Consider the following 15,275-nt stretch of genomic DNA (forward strand, 5'->3'; position numbering starts at 1 on the left):
GCGCTATGTTGCATCGCTTATTTATAATGCCATCCCCCACGGGGTGGTGGTCCGCTGGGGGTACGCTTCCGTGGGAATCGGGATGTTGCAGTTTGGGCTTCTTGGAATCGTACGTGACAAAATGTAAATTCCATATTGCGACTTAGTTTTTTATCAGTCCTGTGTTTCCGCTGAGCTAGCGTCTAGGAGATTTGAAGCATTCCACGCTGATCTAGTGCGTTCCGCGAGAAACTTCCACGTGCTGTACCGTGGGAATTACCGGTGTTTCTTCGGCGCGTGGAAGGGCTAGTGGCTGCAGCATCATTATCATTTCAATGTTTGCTCGGGCAACACGCGCAACTCCGCTGCTCTCCCACAACAAGGACCTCCTTCGTTGAGTTATTTTTCGTAAGTTTGGATGTTTGCATATTAAAATTGTTTTGTGATTTTGATTGTTTTTCCCTTTTTTTTTGCTATTTTCCTTAGGCTTCGGTGATCGACGTTCGAACCATGTTTGCTGAGTCGTTTCTATCAGAGGTTCCTTTCCAGACTTCCCTGGTACGTATTTAGTCTTGTTTTTAGTCTGCTTGACTCGTCCTGTTTCGTTTTATTTAAAATATACCGTGTTGTTTTCAGCCCAAGCGAAAGAGGGATTCCGAAGAGCCCATGGGCGACTCGGGGGAACCCATCAAGCGTATGCGGCCTTGTGATGGACCACGAGTGTCGGGGAGTTTGGAGGAACTGTTTTACATTGGTGCCGAGGCTGTGTCGAAATTCGGTTTTGACGATTTGGTTACTTTCGACGAGAATTTCTTCGATGCGGAGACCGTCATATTGGAGAGGGAACCCCCTCTGGTTGAAATCGTCGATACCGAGCGTTGCGTGAAAGTTCGTTTTGCGAATGAAATTCCCGAAGAGGTTTTGGAGGCGCATCTTCGTCACCATGCTTCTGGGAGAAAGGGAATTTCCCCTGTTGTGCGCTATTGGTGTATGTGTGAGTTCAGCGAACTTTATCCCGGAGCTCCTTGCTTCGATTTTGATTTATTGTAGCTGCTTCAATTTTGTTGGTTCGCTGTTTTGATGTTCCTTATTATTATTAATTTTGTGTTCAATATGTGTATATATATATATATATATATATTTTTTTTTTTTTAGTCTGATAGTGTTAGGTTATCTATTTTACATTTGTTAATTTTTTAATTTTATATTTCCCCCCTTTTATTTAAATATATATATATATATTTTTACATTTGTAGTTTCCCATAAAATTTATTAAAGAAAAGTGTTAACAATGTGTTTTCATGATTTGTTTCTCGCGCCTGACTTCCATTAATCCCTAACATTCCTGTCGCCATGACGCGTGTAAATCCAACATGGCCGCTCATAAATGTTATCAGTAAAGTTTTTAGTGACGGGTCTTTAGTTTTGTTTGATATCGAAGTAATTTTCGTCTGTCGCTCGTTTTCCTTATTCTACCGCAATTAGAACATTTATTTATTAATATTATTAAATAGTATAACTCGTGTGAATATACGTATATATATATATATGTTTATGTTGTGTGTCACTTGTTACAATGTTTTGTAATTCTTCGATTGCATTATTTATTGTTTCGAGTAGTTTATTTTATAGAGTATTCGATAATATAAAACATATGCACTCACACATACATATATATATATACGTATTTATATGCATATTTCTCTTGCCCATATAGTGTTCATACGAAATGAAATGTTAATTATTTATTTTATATTAATTTCTTTTAATAAGATAGAACACACACCCGCACGCGTATATATGTATATATTTCTGGCAAAGTGATTTTCATTCAGATTCTTTAGTGATATAGTGTTGTGTATTTGAGGTTATGTGTCAATCATTTGATTTCATATATACATATATATCTTGTATTGTGACAACATAGTATTGAAGGTTTTGTTTCTAGATTATTGTGCGTTTAATGTGTGTTTACATATTTGTGTTTGATGATAGAATTTCTGTATGTAATTCCTCAAGTCGTTGCGGTGTTAATTATTTTGAGCGTTTGGGCTATCGACAGGTTGTCGCTTAGTCCCAAGTGTTGCGTTGTGTGTTCTATTTCTTTTGTAGATTATTAATAGTAGTTTTAGTTTAGAAAAATAAATTATTTATATGTTTATATAGAGACATGCATGTTTCATAATGTAATTCTTATATTATAATGCTCTATCGGCATTTAGGCTAGTTTTAAGTATGTATTTTAGATTGTAGAATGTACATAGATTAGTAGTAGTTTAGAATATAGATTTTTATAAGTTTGTATAGAGACATCCATGTTTCATAATGTAATTCTTATATTATAATGCTCTACCGGCATGTAGGCTAGTTTTAAGTATGTACTTTAGATTGTAGAATGCACATAGATTAGTAGTAGTTTAGAATATAGATTTTTATATGTTTGTATAGAGACATGCATGTTTCGTAGCGTAGTTCTTATTTTATAACTCTTTACCGGAGCGTAGCCTGTATCTTAGATTGTCGATTCGAGCGTACATTAATAGTAGTTTAGTTTAGAATATAATATATATATATATATAGACATGCATGTTTCGTAATGTAGTTCTTATTTTATAATTCTTTACCGGAACGTAGGCTAGTTTCAAATATGTATCAGTTTAATAGAATGCGCACACATATATATATGTTTCTGACAATGTAACTTTTATTTCTTTAATAATACAATATTGTATGTATTAGTTTTTAACTTTGTATATACTTATATTTCATAAATTGATAATATTGTATTTATTGCATAGTATTATAAGCGCTAACTCTAATATTTACTAATTTATTACGTGCCTAGCATATATGTTTATACTTATATGTAACTCTTCAAGTTGATTGATTAAAATATATTTATATATACTCGTATTTCTGGCGTTTCAATTATTTCCCTTTCCGTAGTTATTCCTATTTCCTGGTTTATTTGTTTGGTTCGTAACTCGTTCAATCCGTTAGCTGGTTTTATTTATTTTATTTTATTTTATACTGATTGGATTTATTAGTCGCCCCTCACTTTGTTAATCCTTCCTTTAGTTTCGCGGCGCCGTGTGTTCGTTTGTGTATTCAAATCTTTATTCGCGCGTTTTGTATAGAATAGTTTTCTTGTTCTCGTTACGGCGCGTGCGGAGCGCGGGACGTGACACCCCCGCCCTTGGAGTTCAAATTTCCAAAGGAAATTTGACTGATGGTGTCTCTGAGTTCGCTCAAGGCGGATGTAGATGGCGTTGGTTGTTGAGTGACTACTGGTGTTATCGATATTCCTCTAGGTTGTGCCGTTTGATCATCGATATTTCGTTTTCCTTTGAGGTATAGTAGCAGGTGGGTAATTGAGCCGCATATTGCTCCTAATAGGGCGATTCCACATCCGTAAGTTTCACGTAACTGGTATCCGTGTATGGCTATATCTATTATCGTCTTGATTAATTTAAATATTAATTTAATTAAATATTAATTTAAATTTAATTAATTTAAATATTAATTAAATTTAAGTATTCCAAATATTGCTGCACTGACAGTTCCAAATTCCATAAAACCATTCCATAAGCTTGATACGGTATTTTTTGCTATTGTCGTTAATGTGTTTTCGTCCATTATTCCCAGAATGTTTACTGTTCCAGGGACGATTGTTTTTCCTGTTGCTCCTCTGGCCAATGTGTTCAAAACTGCAGATTTTTCTGCCGGGAACATGACGTGGTCCCGAAGTGCGTCGAGGTCCTTTTGGGTGTATATTCCGCTCGTGGCCAACGACGATGGTGCTGAATATTGCCACGTTTGGCGTACGTCCGGGCGGAGTTTGTGTGGTGCGATTCCCTTGCCAAACGGGTAGCTCCGAGTAGCATTTTGTTGTATGTCGTACTTTTACTTGTACCGGAATGCATTTGACTATATGGACCGCTTCTCCTGCGATCAGAGCCATGTGTCCTGGGTTTTGGTTATGGTGTATGCAAATTCGTCGGGCGGTAAGTTTGCCAAGCTTAAAGCATTCTCTATTAGTTTCTTCTGTGTGTTGCGTCTTTGTGTCAGTATATCATGGTATAATGTTGTCATTTGTCGTTTCAGTTCGCTGTGGAGTGCCGAAGCGTGCAGACGTGTCTCTAGTGCCCAGCGTAGTTCGAAAACAACACGTGTCGCCCAAACGTCGAAAGAGAACACAGCTAAGTGCCCCTTACCCCCTAGGGAGAAGAAAATCCCACGCACCTAACCCCAACACGAATACTAGCCTCACGACTAGTTGTTCTTTCCGAATTAACTAGCTCGATGATGGCCCAGCAACCGCGACCAGGCTCTCCGGAGCAGACTCGCAGCTACCCCGAGCTACCCCCCCCCCGTGGCAGAAGTGTAGCAGAACTTTCCGCACTAACGACGCTAACACTACAAAGAAGAGGAAAATAGAACCAGCAACGCAAATAAACACACACAACAGGTTCGCCGTATTGGAATCCTCAAACGACGCCATGGAAATCGTAGAACCGCCATCAAACCAACACTCACAGAGAATCCCCCCTCCCCCACCAATTTTTGTGGACGACGTCATTGACATACAGACAATGACCAAGTCCCTAGAGAGAGATACCAGCAAGGAGGAATATAACCTTAAGATAAGCAACAACAAGGTGAAAATACTACCGACGAACCCAGAAGCTTACAGAAAACTCACCAAGACACTCAGGACCCTGAACGCCAACTTCCACACCTACCAACTTAAACAGGAAAGGCCTTTCCGGGTGGTCCTACGAAACATACACCACTCAGCAGATATAGACGAACTAAAATACGAACTCTCAAAACTCGGCCACGAAGTCGTCAACGTAAGTAATATAAGGCATAGAGTCTCGAAAGACCCGTTATCCTTATTCTTCCTAGACATTAAACAAAAACCGAACAATAAGGAAATATATAACATCAGTCGCCTAATGAACGCGATAGTAAAGATCGAACCACCGCTCGTGAAAAAAGAAATAGTGCAGTGCAAAAGGTGCCAAAGGTACGGTCATACGCAGAAATACTGCAACCATACTTTCCGCTGCGTTAAATGCGCAGGCTCTCACTCCACTGACCAGTGCGCCAAATCACCGGAAACCCCAGCGAAATGCATCCACTGCCAAGGGGACCACCCTGCCAACTACAAAGGCTGCCCAGCATATAAAACACTATACACGAACAGGTACCCTAAGCCCAGAGCAAAAGAGGTATCCAACCAAACACCCAGCCCGCCGAAATTCACGACTACCCCAACCCCCTCAAGCAACCAAACGCACAGTCCTACCAAATTCATCTCCACCTCAACCTCCTTTGCCCAAGCAGTACAAGGCATCCAAAACAACCCGAACAGCCAAAGGAACCTTCCCCAAAACAGTGACCCCAACCCACCAAACACAGACAACTCCTCAAGGCTTGAAAAGCTAATAGAGAAACAATCTGAGCAAATAAATCACTTGCTATCGCTACTAACACTCATCGTGGAAAAATTAGCACGCCCCGACTCAAAATAAAATCAAGGCGCATAGCACTCTGGAACGCCAACGGTCTAGCGCAACACAAACTTGAACTAGAACTCTTCTTAAAACACCAGCAAATCGACGTAATGCTCGTGTCGGAAACCCACTTCACCGACAAGAGCTACCTGAAAATAAATGGTTACAAATTCTACCATACCCAACACCCCAGCGGAAAGGCCCACGGTGGCACCGGAATAATAATCAAAGCAAGTATTAAGCACTACGAACTCTCATCATTCCAGAAAGACCACCTCCAAGCAACAAACGTGGCAATAGAAGACTGTCATGGCTCAATCACCACCTCAGCAGTATACTGCCCTCCCAGACACTCCATCGCCAAAGAAGACTTTGATAACTTCCTGGACACCCTGGGCAACAGATTCATAGTTGGAGGAGACTATAACGCCAAGCACATCCAATGGGGCAGCAGACTGGTTACAGCAAGAGGCAAAAACCTCTTAAACAGCATAACAAACAACAACCTCAACTACCTCACCACATACGAACCCACATACTGGCCCACTGACACCAACAAAATACCCGACCTTCTCGACTTCTTCATAACAAAAAATATCCCATCAAGACACGTCCAGATCAACTCCTCGGCTGATCTCTCCTCTGATCATTCTCCCGTGATAGCAACAGTCAGTTCAACAATCATCGAGAATACACCTAATGGCACCATTCACAACCAACACACCAACTGGCAGCTCTTCAGAGAAGTCTTTACACACTCAACCTCAGCCTTCACCCCATTAAAAACAAAGGAAGATATCGAAGCAGCCACGGAATACTTAAACACGAGCATAATAAACGCAATCCGCCTCTCCACACCGACAAAGCCATCTAACAGCAAACAAGAATATCCCCATTACATACTAAAAAAAATAGCAGAAAAACGAAGACTAAGAAGAGTATGGCAGACCCATAGAACACCGGAGGACAAACGCAAACTAAACAACGCAACTAGAAAGCTATCCAAAACCATAAAAAATTATAAAAACGACTGTTTCCAAAAATACCTCGCCAGCTTATCCCCCACAGCCGACGCCAACTACTCACTATGGAAGGCCTCCAGGAAACTCACACGCCCCCCACAAATAATCCCACCTATCCGCCGTCCGCAAGGTGGATGGGCGCGAAGCCCCATAGAAAAAGCCGACCTGTTTGCAAATCACTTGTCAAAAGTATTCAAACCCCATTCCCCCAAACCGCCGCGGACGTTACTGAATACCTGCACACCCCCTTCCAAATGTCCCCTCCTATCGAACCCTTCTCCTCTGCTGAGACTCTAGAAACAATCAGTCGCCTAAACCCCAAGAAAGCAGCAGGACACGACCTAATAGGCAATAGAGCAATCAAGGAACTTCCCACAAAAGGGATAGCACTCATCACATCGATTTTTAATGCTATCCTTCGCCTGGAACACTATCCTAAGGCTTGGAAAATCTCATTGATTACCCTCATCCCCAAACCCGGTAAACCGATATACGAAACCTGCTCCTATCGCCCAATCAGTCTTTTACCTACCCTGTCCAAACTATTCGAGAAGATGCTCACGAACCGACTCCTTCCAATCCTAGAGAACTTGAAAACACTCCCAGATCACCAATTCGGCTTCCGAAAACATCATTCTACAGTAGAGCAAATCCACCGCCTAACTCATACGATCAGCCAAACACTCGAAAAGAAAAAATATTGCTCAGCGGTCTTCCTAGACATCCAACAGGCATTCGATAAAGTATGGCATGAAGGGCTACTATACAAACTTAAAAAGATCCTACCCCACCCCTACTACTCCATCCTAAAATCTTACCTAACCAATAGGCAATTCATGGTTAAATACCTAGACGCCACTTCCGCAACATTCCCAATAGAAGCCGGCATACCCCAAGGTAGTGTCCTCGGACCCCTACTGTACTCCATCTACACTGCCGACCTACCTATATCAAATGACATAACAATAGCGACATTTGCAGACGACACAGCGCTATTAGCTTCCCACGCTGACCCGGTAATAGCCTCATCCACTCTCCAGCGAAGTCTCGACTCCATGGAAAAGTGGTTTCACAAATGGGGCTTCAAAGTCAACGAAAAGAAATCCACACATGTAACCTTCACGCTCCGAAAACAAACCTGCCCCCAGGTCACCATCAACAATGCAACAGTTCCTAGCAGGGACACAGTCCGATACCTGGGCATGACCCTGGACAGGAGACTAACGTGGAAGACACACATCTCAGATAAAAGGAAGCAACTAAAGGACAAACTAAAAAAACTCTATTGGCTCACGGGCCGACGCTCCAAACTAAATATACAGAATAAAATTACCCTCTACAAGACCGTAATAAAACCTGTCTGGACCTACGGAATCCAACTATGGGGAACAGCAAGTAACTCCAACATTGAAATACTCCAACGCTTTCAATCGAAAACGCTAAGATCCCTAATTGACGCACCTTGGTATGTAACCAATGAAACAATACACCGCGACCTCAAGATACCCACCGTCAAAGAGGAAATAGCAAAATATAGCAACAGATACAGCAAAAGAATCAACAAACACCAAAACCCCCTAATCACTGGACTACTCCATACGACAGACCAGACTCGCAGGCTGAAGAGGCACTACCCGCTAGATCTAAACGTCAGATTCACTTAATTATCCAAATTAAGCATATGCACTTACTTATAATCCTTATAAATTATACCTAGCTATAATAGTATTAACTTATTGTAAATAAATAGCCATGTCACTGCGCCACGCCAGAAAAATTACTGAAAATTCTCAACGCGAGAATTGATTGTAATTTCAACAAATAAATAAAAAAAAAATTTGTCGTTTTACTTTCGAGTTTATCAGAAATAAGAATAACCTTTTATTATTATTAATATATGTATAGAAAAAAAGAAAATTTTTATATTTATATATATATATTTATCTCTCTTTTTTTTTTATTATTAAAACTTTTGTTTTATTTTAGGTTTTACGTACATGTTATCAGTGAAAATAAATATTATGAATGCTACCTGGGTTATAATTATATACATATATGCATACGTATTGGTAAGTAATATAGATGAGATTTGTTTTATCGTTATAAATATATAAGTATACATTATCAATAGGAATAGATATTACAATTATAGCTTGTCTTTGAATATATATATATATATATATATATATATATATATATGTGCGTGTAATGGTAAATATGACGACTTATTTTACGAGTCACTTGCATTATCAATGGAAGTGAGTGTTATAAATATCGCCTACTTTACAACATGCGTGTATATATATTGGTAAACATAAGTGAAAATTATATGTATAGTTATAGATGTTGTTTGTTTACAGATGGATAGCAAAAGTATTTGGTTTCGTGAGTGGCGTACAGGTGCTTTACAGTTCTACGGTGCGGATTGCTATTCCTTGAACTAAAAAAAATTTCTTTCGAGATGAGTCTGATTATTGTAAACGATCGTGCATGGGAGGATTTTCTGCAGAGATTCGAAATGCTCTCTGGATTCCTCGTGAAACGTCTGGACAACACCTACATGTTCTTCCATCCGTCGTTCAGAGAATGGTTGATGAATTCGCTATCAGTTCTGTACACACATACAAAAATAGTTAATATATATATATATATATTATATTTTTTTTATATATATATATGTTTCATTCGGACCTGTTCCTTGTATGAATACTGTATCTCTGTATATAATATAATATATATATAATATGTTATGATTATGTTAGTTGTTATTTATTATATATATTTTCCTTAACTCTCTCCCCCTTTTTTTTCTTGTTTTTTTTTATTAGTACCTAACATTGCTATTATGATGCTGTATTACAATGTATTGGCTATTATTTGTGATGAGGTGCGTATGTGTGGGGTACGCGCGACGAATTTTTCAACATGGTCGCTTGCGTGTATCGTTGGTTTAATGTCAACAGTAGCGTGTTGTTGAAATAGCTAATTAATTGTTAATTGCTATAATTTTTATTTAGTAGTGTTTCTGTAATATTGTTTTGTGTATTATGATATTGTGTGTGTCAATACCGTGTGTTACTTAAATGTGATAGCATGGATTGTGTTGTTACCGAATTTCAATAGTCATTGTTTTGATTATACACGACTTGCATTTATATAAGTCTTGTTTAATTTAGTTAATGTTTTTTGTGTATTGTGTTACCAGATATTTTGTGTAGCGTAACTTTATTCTTTTGCACCGAGTTCGGTCATGTTGTTAATATTTAGTTAGTCTATCTTGATTAATTTCTAACCTATTCCTGTGTTTATTAACCTTTCTTATTTTTCCTATTAATTCATTATTGCATGTACTTGCTATCTGCTATTATTTTGTGTATGATATGAGTTAGTTCCCTTATTAGTGATTAAAATCTACTTGTTAGATTAACATTGTCTGTAATTCTTCAGGTTCTACTCTTTCGATGCTGCATCACTTACCTAGAGCATTCCCACAACATCATCTGATTGTTCGATATGCCTTAAATACTTACTACGGTTGTCTTCAATCGTCTTATATCTGTAGCCATAAAGGTACTGTTTAGTTTATTTAATTTAATATGTGTATAAGGCATTGTGTGTGCGACCGCTATTGTGCATTACAAAATCCGCTTCTACATGTTAGATATAATAATATAACAATACTACGTAGATTAATACATAATAAAATATCCTTTTACTTTCAATTAATCTATCTTAATTATTTTCTAACCTCTTTCTACACTTATCAGCTACTTTATTTCTTCTTGTTAATCTGCAAAATTCATGCATGTACACTTCCTTGTCTGGTGATTAATTGTTCACGAGGTAAGTTGCACCTTCACCGTTTTAGTTATTCGTTGAACTAACACGTTTCACATTCAAACAGTAATCGGAGCACTCGTAATAAACTTCTTTTCCTTTTCAGGGTTCCGCTATCTGTGTTGTTCGACGAACAGTGGCATGCTTCCACAGTATTGTTATGACATTTAGTACTGTTGTAACTTGCATTAAGGCAGTTGAAGTTAATTTGTTCATTTATTCTTCAGCTGGCTGTTGTACATGGTGTTCCGCAAACAGGGAGCCATAACCTATTTTGCACGTAAACCTTCTTGTATTATGATCACTTGTTCACAAGGTAATTTTCACTTCCACTCTTTTAATTATTTATTGAATCAACACGTTGTATATTCAAACAATAATTGGAGTACACCTGATAATTTTCTTTTTTTTTCTTTTAGGTTTCCGCTATCTGTATTATTCGATGGACAGTGTCACACTTCCTTTTGATTTATTCACAATATAGTTATAACACTTAGTAACCTTGCATTTTGCACTGAGACAATTGAGACTAATTTATTCACTTATTTTAGGTTGCTGTCATACGTTATGTTCCACGAACAACGATCCATAACCTATACTTGCATGTACACTTCCTTATTTGTTGATTACTTGTTCTCAAGGTAACTTTCACTTTTACTCTTTTAATTATTTGTTGAATCAACACGTTTTATATTCAAACAATAATAAGAATACACATAATAATTTTTCCTTTCCTTTTAGGTGTTCGATATCTGTATCGACGAACAGCACTACAATATACACTACTGCACTACGTTGCCCACTGAAATCACTTTATTCATTGTTTATTTCGATTATGCGCTAGTTTTAGCTTGTTTAAGTGCACCGTTCGCGGAATCCCTTTTACTTCAATCTTGACGTTTTGTTCTGCAAGATTTCTAGCACTTTGTGTCGTCTAATATATTGATGGGAGAATTTTCCTTACTAGGTTCTTTTAATAGATATATCGAGTCTCCTGTTTTAAAATCTTGAAGGTTGATTCGTCGATTGTTGGTCTTAGTTTGGACTTTATCAAATTTTCTCTTGCCATTCGTCGTACAGTGTTAATTTTATTGAACAGATCTTTGTGATATTCTGCGCATGTTGGTTCCGTGTTCTCTTCGATTGCTACTTCACCAATAGGTTCTTTGGCTAGATGTCCGAAACTAATTCGTGCGGGGAGAATTTCGTTCCTTTCCTTCATTTTAGTTTTTATTTTGCGCCAAGACGCAGGTTTACTGACATTGATCCAATTACCCAATTGCTTGCTAATAGCATTCAAGATACAAATTTTTGAAAGTGCGGCAGCCATATTAACCCAAAAATATTTTGTATATAGTATAGTGTGATACCATCTATATTTTCCTAGGGAAATCATAAGATCAGCACTACCTACTATGTTACCTACGTCAAATATTAGATGTAGTAACCAATAAAGTATTTTTAATCCAATTATAATCCAATGGCTAGCGTATTTATTCAAGTTTTTAGATATATCTTCGACTGGTGATTCCCTATTTTCTCCCTTTTGATTTCTTCGAGCTCGTTGAACTTGTGTTTCTTCAGCTTGAAAATGTTTAGAATCCTTTTCCTTAGTTACCCCTTTTTCTTCTTTATTTACTTTATGGGTAATATTTTACCAACAATGGGAGGAGGAATGCGAAGATCAGTGGGTGTTTCAGTAGCTGAAAACACCGTTCGCACAAGCCGACACAACGGACAACTCCTTTGTTTAAAATTTAAGCAATATTTCTATCTTTAAAACCGTAAATGAAATCGATGATAGGAGGTTTTGATTCAATTCTCGAGGACAACGAGATTGCCAGAGAAGAAGAAAGTTTTTTAAATTTAATTTGCTTACCTTGAGGAAAAGGTGCTATCTGGTGCCATCACTCCAGCTGTCCCGGTGATCGTCGAAGGTTGTTGGGTTTATTATTTAATCTCGAATATAGTTTTCTATCAACCTTTACTTTATTAAACTATTTCGATACAAATTGAGTGACTTGCTAACTGAATTGATATCGTAATGAAGACTTAAAATTTTACTTTATTTAATCGCGACTCTCTTCTCTTTATCGAAAAACTAAAGACCCCGAAACGCAAAATACTTATACAAATTTCTAGACGCAAAGAATAATGAGCCGTAGTAACAAACGATCGCAAACTAATGAACGAATAATGAACTGAAGAACGAATAAAGAATTAAAGAACGCCGCGCTATGTTGCATCGCTTATTTATAATGCCATCCCCCACGGGGTGGTGGTCCGCTGGGGGTACGCTTCCGTGGGAATCGGGATGTTGCAGTTTGGGCTTCTTGGAATCGTACGTGACAAAATGTAAATTTCATATTTCGACTTAGTTTTTTATCAGTCCTGTGTTTCCGCTGAGCTAGCGTCTAGGAGATTTGAAGCATTCCACGCTGATCTAGTCCTTTCCGCGAGAAACTTCCACGTGCTGTACCGTGGGAATTACCGGTGTTTCTTCGGCGCGTGGAAGGGCTGGTGGCTGCAGCATCATTATCATTTTAAAGTTTGCTCGGGCAACACGCGCAACTCCGCTGCTCTCCCATAACAAAGACCTCCTCCATCGAGTTGTTTTGCGTAAGTTTGTTGAGTATTGTGCGTTTAGTGTGTGTTTACATATTTGTGTTTGATGATAGAATTTCTGTATGCAATTACTCAGGTCGTTGCGGTGTTAATTACTTTGAGCGTTTGGGCTATCGACAGGTTGTCGCTTAGTCCCAAGTGTTGCGTTGTGTGTTCTATTTCTTTTGTAGATTATTAATAGTAGTTTTAGTTTAGAAAAATAAATTATTTATATGTTTATATAGAGACATGCATGTTTCATAATGTAATTCTTATATTATAATGCTCTACCGGCATTTAGGCTAGTTTTAAGTATGTATTTTAGATTGTAGAATGCACATAGATTAGTAGTAGTTTAGAATATAGATTTTTATAAGTTTGTATAGAGACATCCATGTTTCATAATGTAATTCTTATATTATAATGCTCTACCGGCATGTAGGCTAGTTTTAAGTATGTACTTTAGATTGTAGAATGCACATAGATTAATAGTAGTTTAGAATATAGATTTTTATATGTTTGTATAGAGACATGCATGTTTCGTAGCGTAGTTCTTATTTTATAACTCTTTACCGGAGCGTAGCCTGTATCTTAGATTGTCGATTCGAGCGTACATTAATAGTAGTTTAGTTTAGAATATAATATATATATATATATAGACATGCATGTTTCGTAATGTAGTTCTTATTTTATAATTCTTTACCGGAACGTAGGCTAGTTTCAAATATGTATCTGTTTAATAGAATGCGCACACATATATATATGTTTCTGACAATGTAACTTTTATTTCTTTAATAATACAATATTGTATGTATTAGTTTTTAACTTTGTATATACTTATATTTCATAAATTGATAATATTGTATTTATTGCATAGTATTATAAGCGCTAACTCTAATATTTACTAATTTATTACGTGCCTAGCATATATGTTTATACTTATATGTAACTCTTCAAGTTGATTGATTAAAATATATTTATATATACTCGTATTTCTGGCGTTTCAATTATTTCCCTTTCCGTAGTTATTCTTATTTCCTGGTTTATTTGTTTGGTTCGTAACTCGTTCAATCCGTTAGCTGGTTTTATTTATTTTATTTTATTTTATACTGATTGGATTTATTAGTCGCCCCTCACTTTGTTAATCCTTCCTTTAGTTTCGCGGCGCCGTGTGTTCGTTTGTGTATTCAAATCTTTATTCGCGCGTTTTGTATAGAATAGTTTTCTTGTTCTCGTTACGGCGCGTGCGGAGCGCGGGACGTGACACACTTCCGGTAATAAAAGCATAGCTTGGGCGGATAGACATGAAAAAATAAGGCAAAAGGTAATCTCCGTCCTGCCTGAAGCGCCGGTGTTAATGATATTCGACTCCAACTACCCGACAGAACTACATACCGACGCTAGTTCTGAGGGATATGGGGCTATTTTAATGCACAAGGTTGAAGGTAAAAATAGAGTAGTGGAATATTACAGTAAAAGGACTAGCCCTGCGGAATCTAGATATCATTCCTATGAACTAGAAACGTTAGCGATTGTAAACGCCGTCAAACATTTCCTTCATTATCTACACGGACGAGAATTTCTTGTCGTCACTGATTACAATTCCTTGAAGTCATCCAACAATAAAGTACATTTAAATGATATGGTTTACAGGTGGTGGGCTTACTTACAAACCTTTACCTTTGACATTATGTACCGGGAATGTAAACGAATGGCCCACGTAGACTTCTTTTCGCGAAACCCCGTAGACTTGGATCGCCGTACGATCAGCAAAGCTACAGAGAGAGAAATCAATCTGGCCGAAATCTCCGAAGATTGGCTATTAACGGAACAACGTCGCGATCCCCAAATTACAGAAATCGCCAGTAAGTTGCGAAACGATGAGCTTGCGGACGATATCGCGAATACTTACGAACTACGATCCGGCACCCTGTACCGTAAGATACAAAGGAAAGGCAGAACTCTCTGCTTGCCCATTGTCCCAAGAGGTTTTAGGTGGTCCGTTATCAACCATGTACAATTCCCATGTCCAATGTCATAATGTCCGTTATCAATTATGCACTTGGGATGGGATAAAACGCTTGAGAAATTGTGCGAGTATTACTGGTTCGAAGAAATGGCGAAATATGTTCGTAAATTCGTTGAAAACCGTCATGCTTGTCGAGTTTCAAAGGCTAGTTCGGGCAAAATACAAGCCGAACTACATCCCATACCTAAGATCAGCATACCCTGGGGCATACGGTTCGCATGGACATAACGGGCAAGTTGACGGGTAAGAATGACTTGAAAGAGTAGTACGTCATTGTTTTGGTTG

The 15,275-nt window shown here is 38.0% G+C and overlaps 2 protein-coding genes across 3 annotated transcripts; both read left to right on the forward strand.

The window, feature by feature from the left end:
* Positions 1-108: 108 nt before the first annotated feature.
* On the forward strand, positions 109-1,087 carry LOC117239825. Its single transcript, XM_033505660.1, has 3 exons — positions 109-387; positions 466-537; positions 616-1,087. The coding sequence occupies exons 2-3, from the start codon at positions 490-492 to the stop codon at positions 1,027-1,029; spliced, it is 462 nt and encodes a 153-aa protein (XP_033361551.1). The 5' UTR covers positions 109-387; positions 466-489; the 3' UTR covers positions 1,030-1,087.
* An 8,239-nt stretch (positions 1,088-9,326) lies between these two features.
* On the forward strand, positions 9,327-11,833 carry LOC117239829. 2 transcript variants are annotated; one of them, XM_033505664.1, is made up of 6 exons: positions 9,327-9,482; positions 9,968-10,090; positions 10,464-10,509; positions 10,585-10,673; positions 10,909-10,998; positions 11,099-11,833. In XM_033505664.1, exons 1-5 carry the CDS (start codon positions 9,446-9,448, stop codon positions 10,947-10,949), a joined length of 336 nt encoding a protein of 111 aa, XP_033361555.1. In that variant the 5' UTR covers positions 9,327-9,445; the 3' UTR covers positions 10,950-10,998; positions 11,099-11,833. The 2 variants fall into 2 exon arrangements, with proteins under 2 accessions (XP_033361555.1, XP_033361554.1); XM_033505663.1 differs by lacking the exons at positions 10,909-10,998; positions 11,099-11,833 and adding an exon at positions 10,777-10,857.
* The last annotated feature ends 3,442 nt before the right edge of the window (positions 11,834-15,275 follow it).

The sequence above is a fragment of the Bombus vosnesenskii genome, unplaced genomic scaffold, assembly GCF_011952255.1.
Source record: "Bombus vosnesenskii isolate JDL3184/JDL3185 unplaced genomic scaffold, Bvos_JDL3184-5_v1.1 scf7180000014316, whole genome shotgun sequence".
NCBI classification, from domain to species: Eukaryota; Metazoa; Arthropoda; class Insecta; order Hymenoptera; family Apidae; genus Bombus; species Bombus vosnesenskii.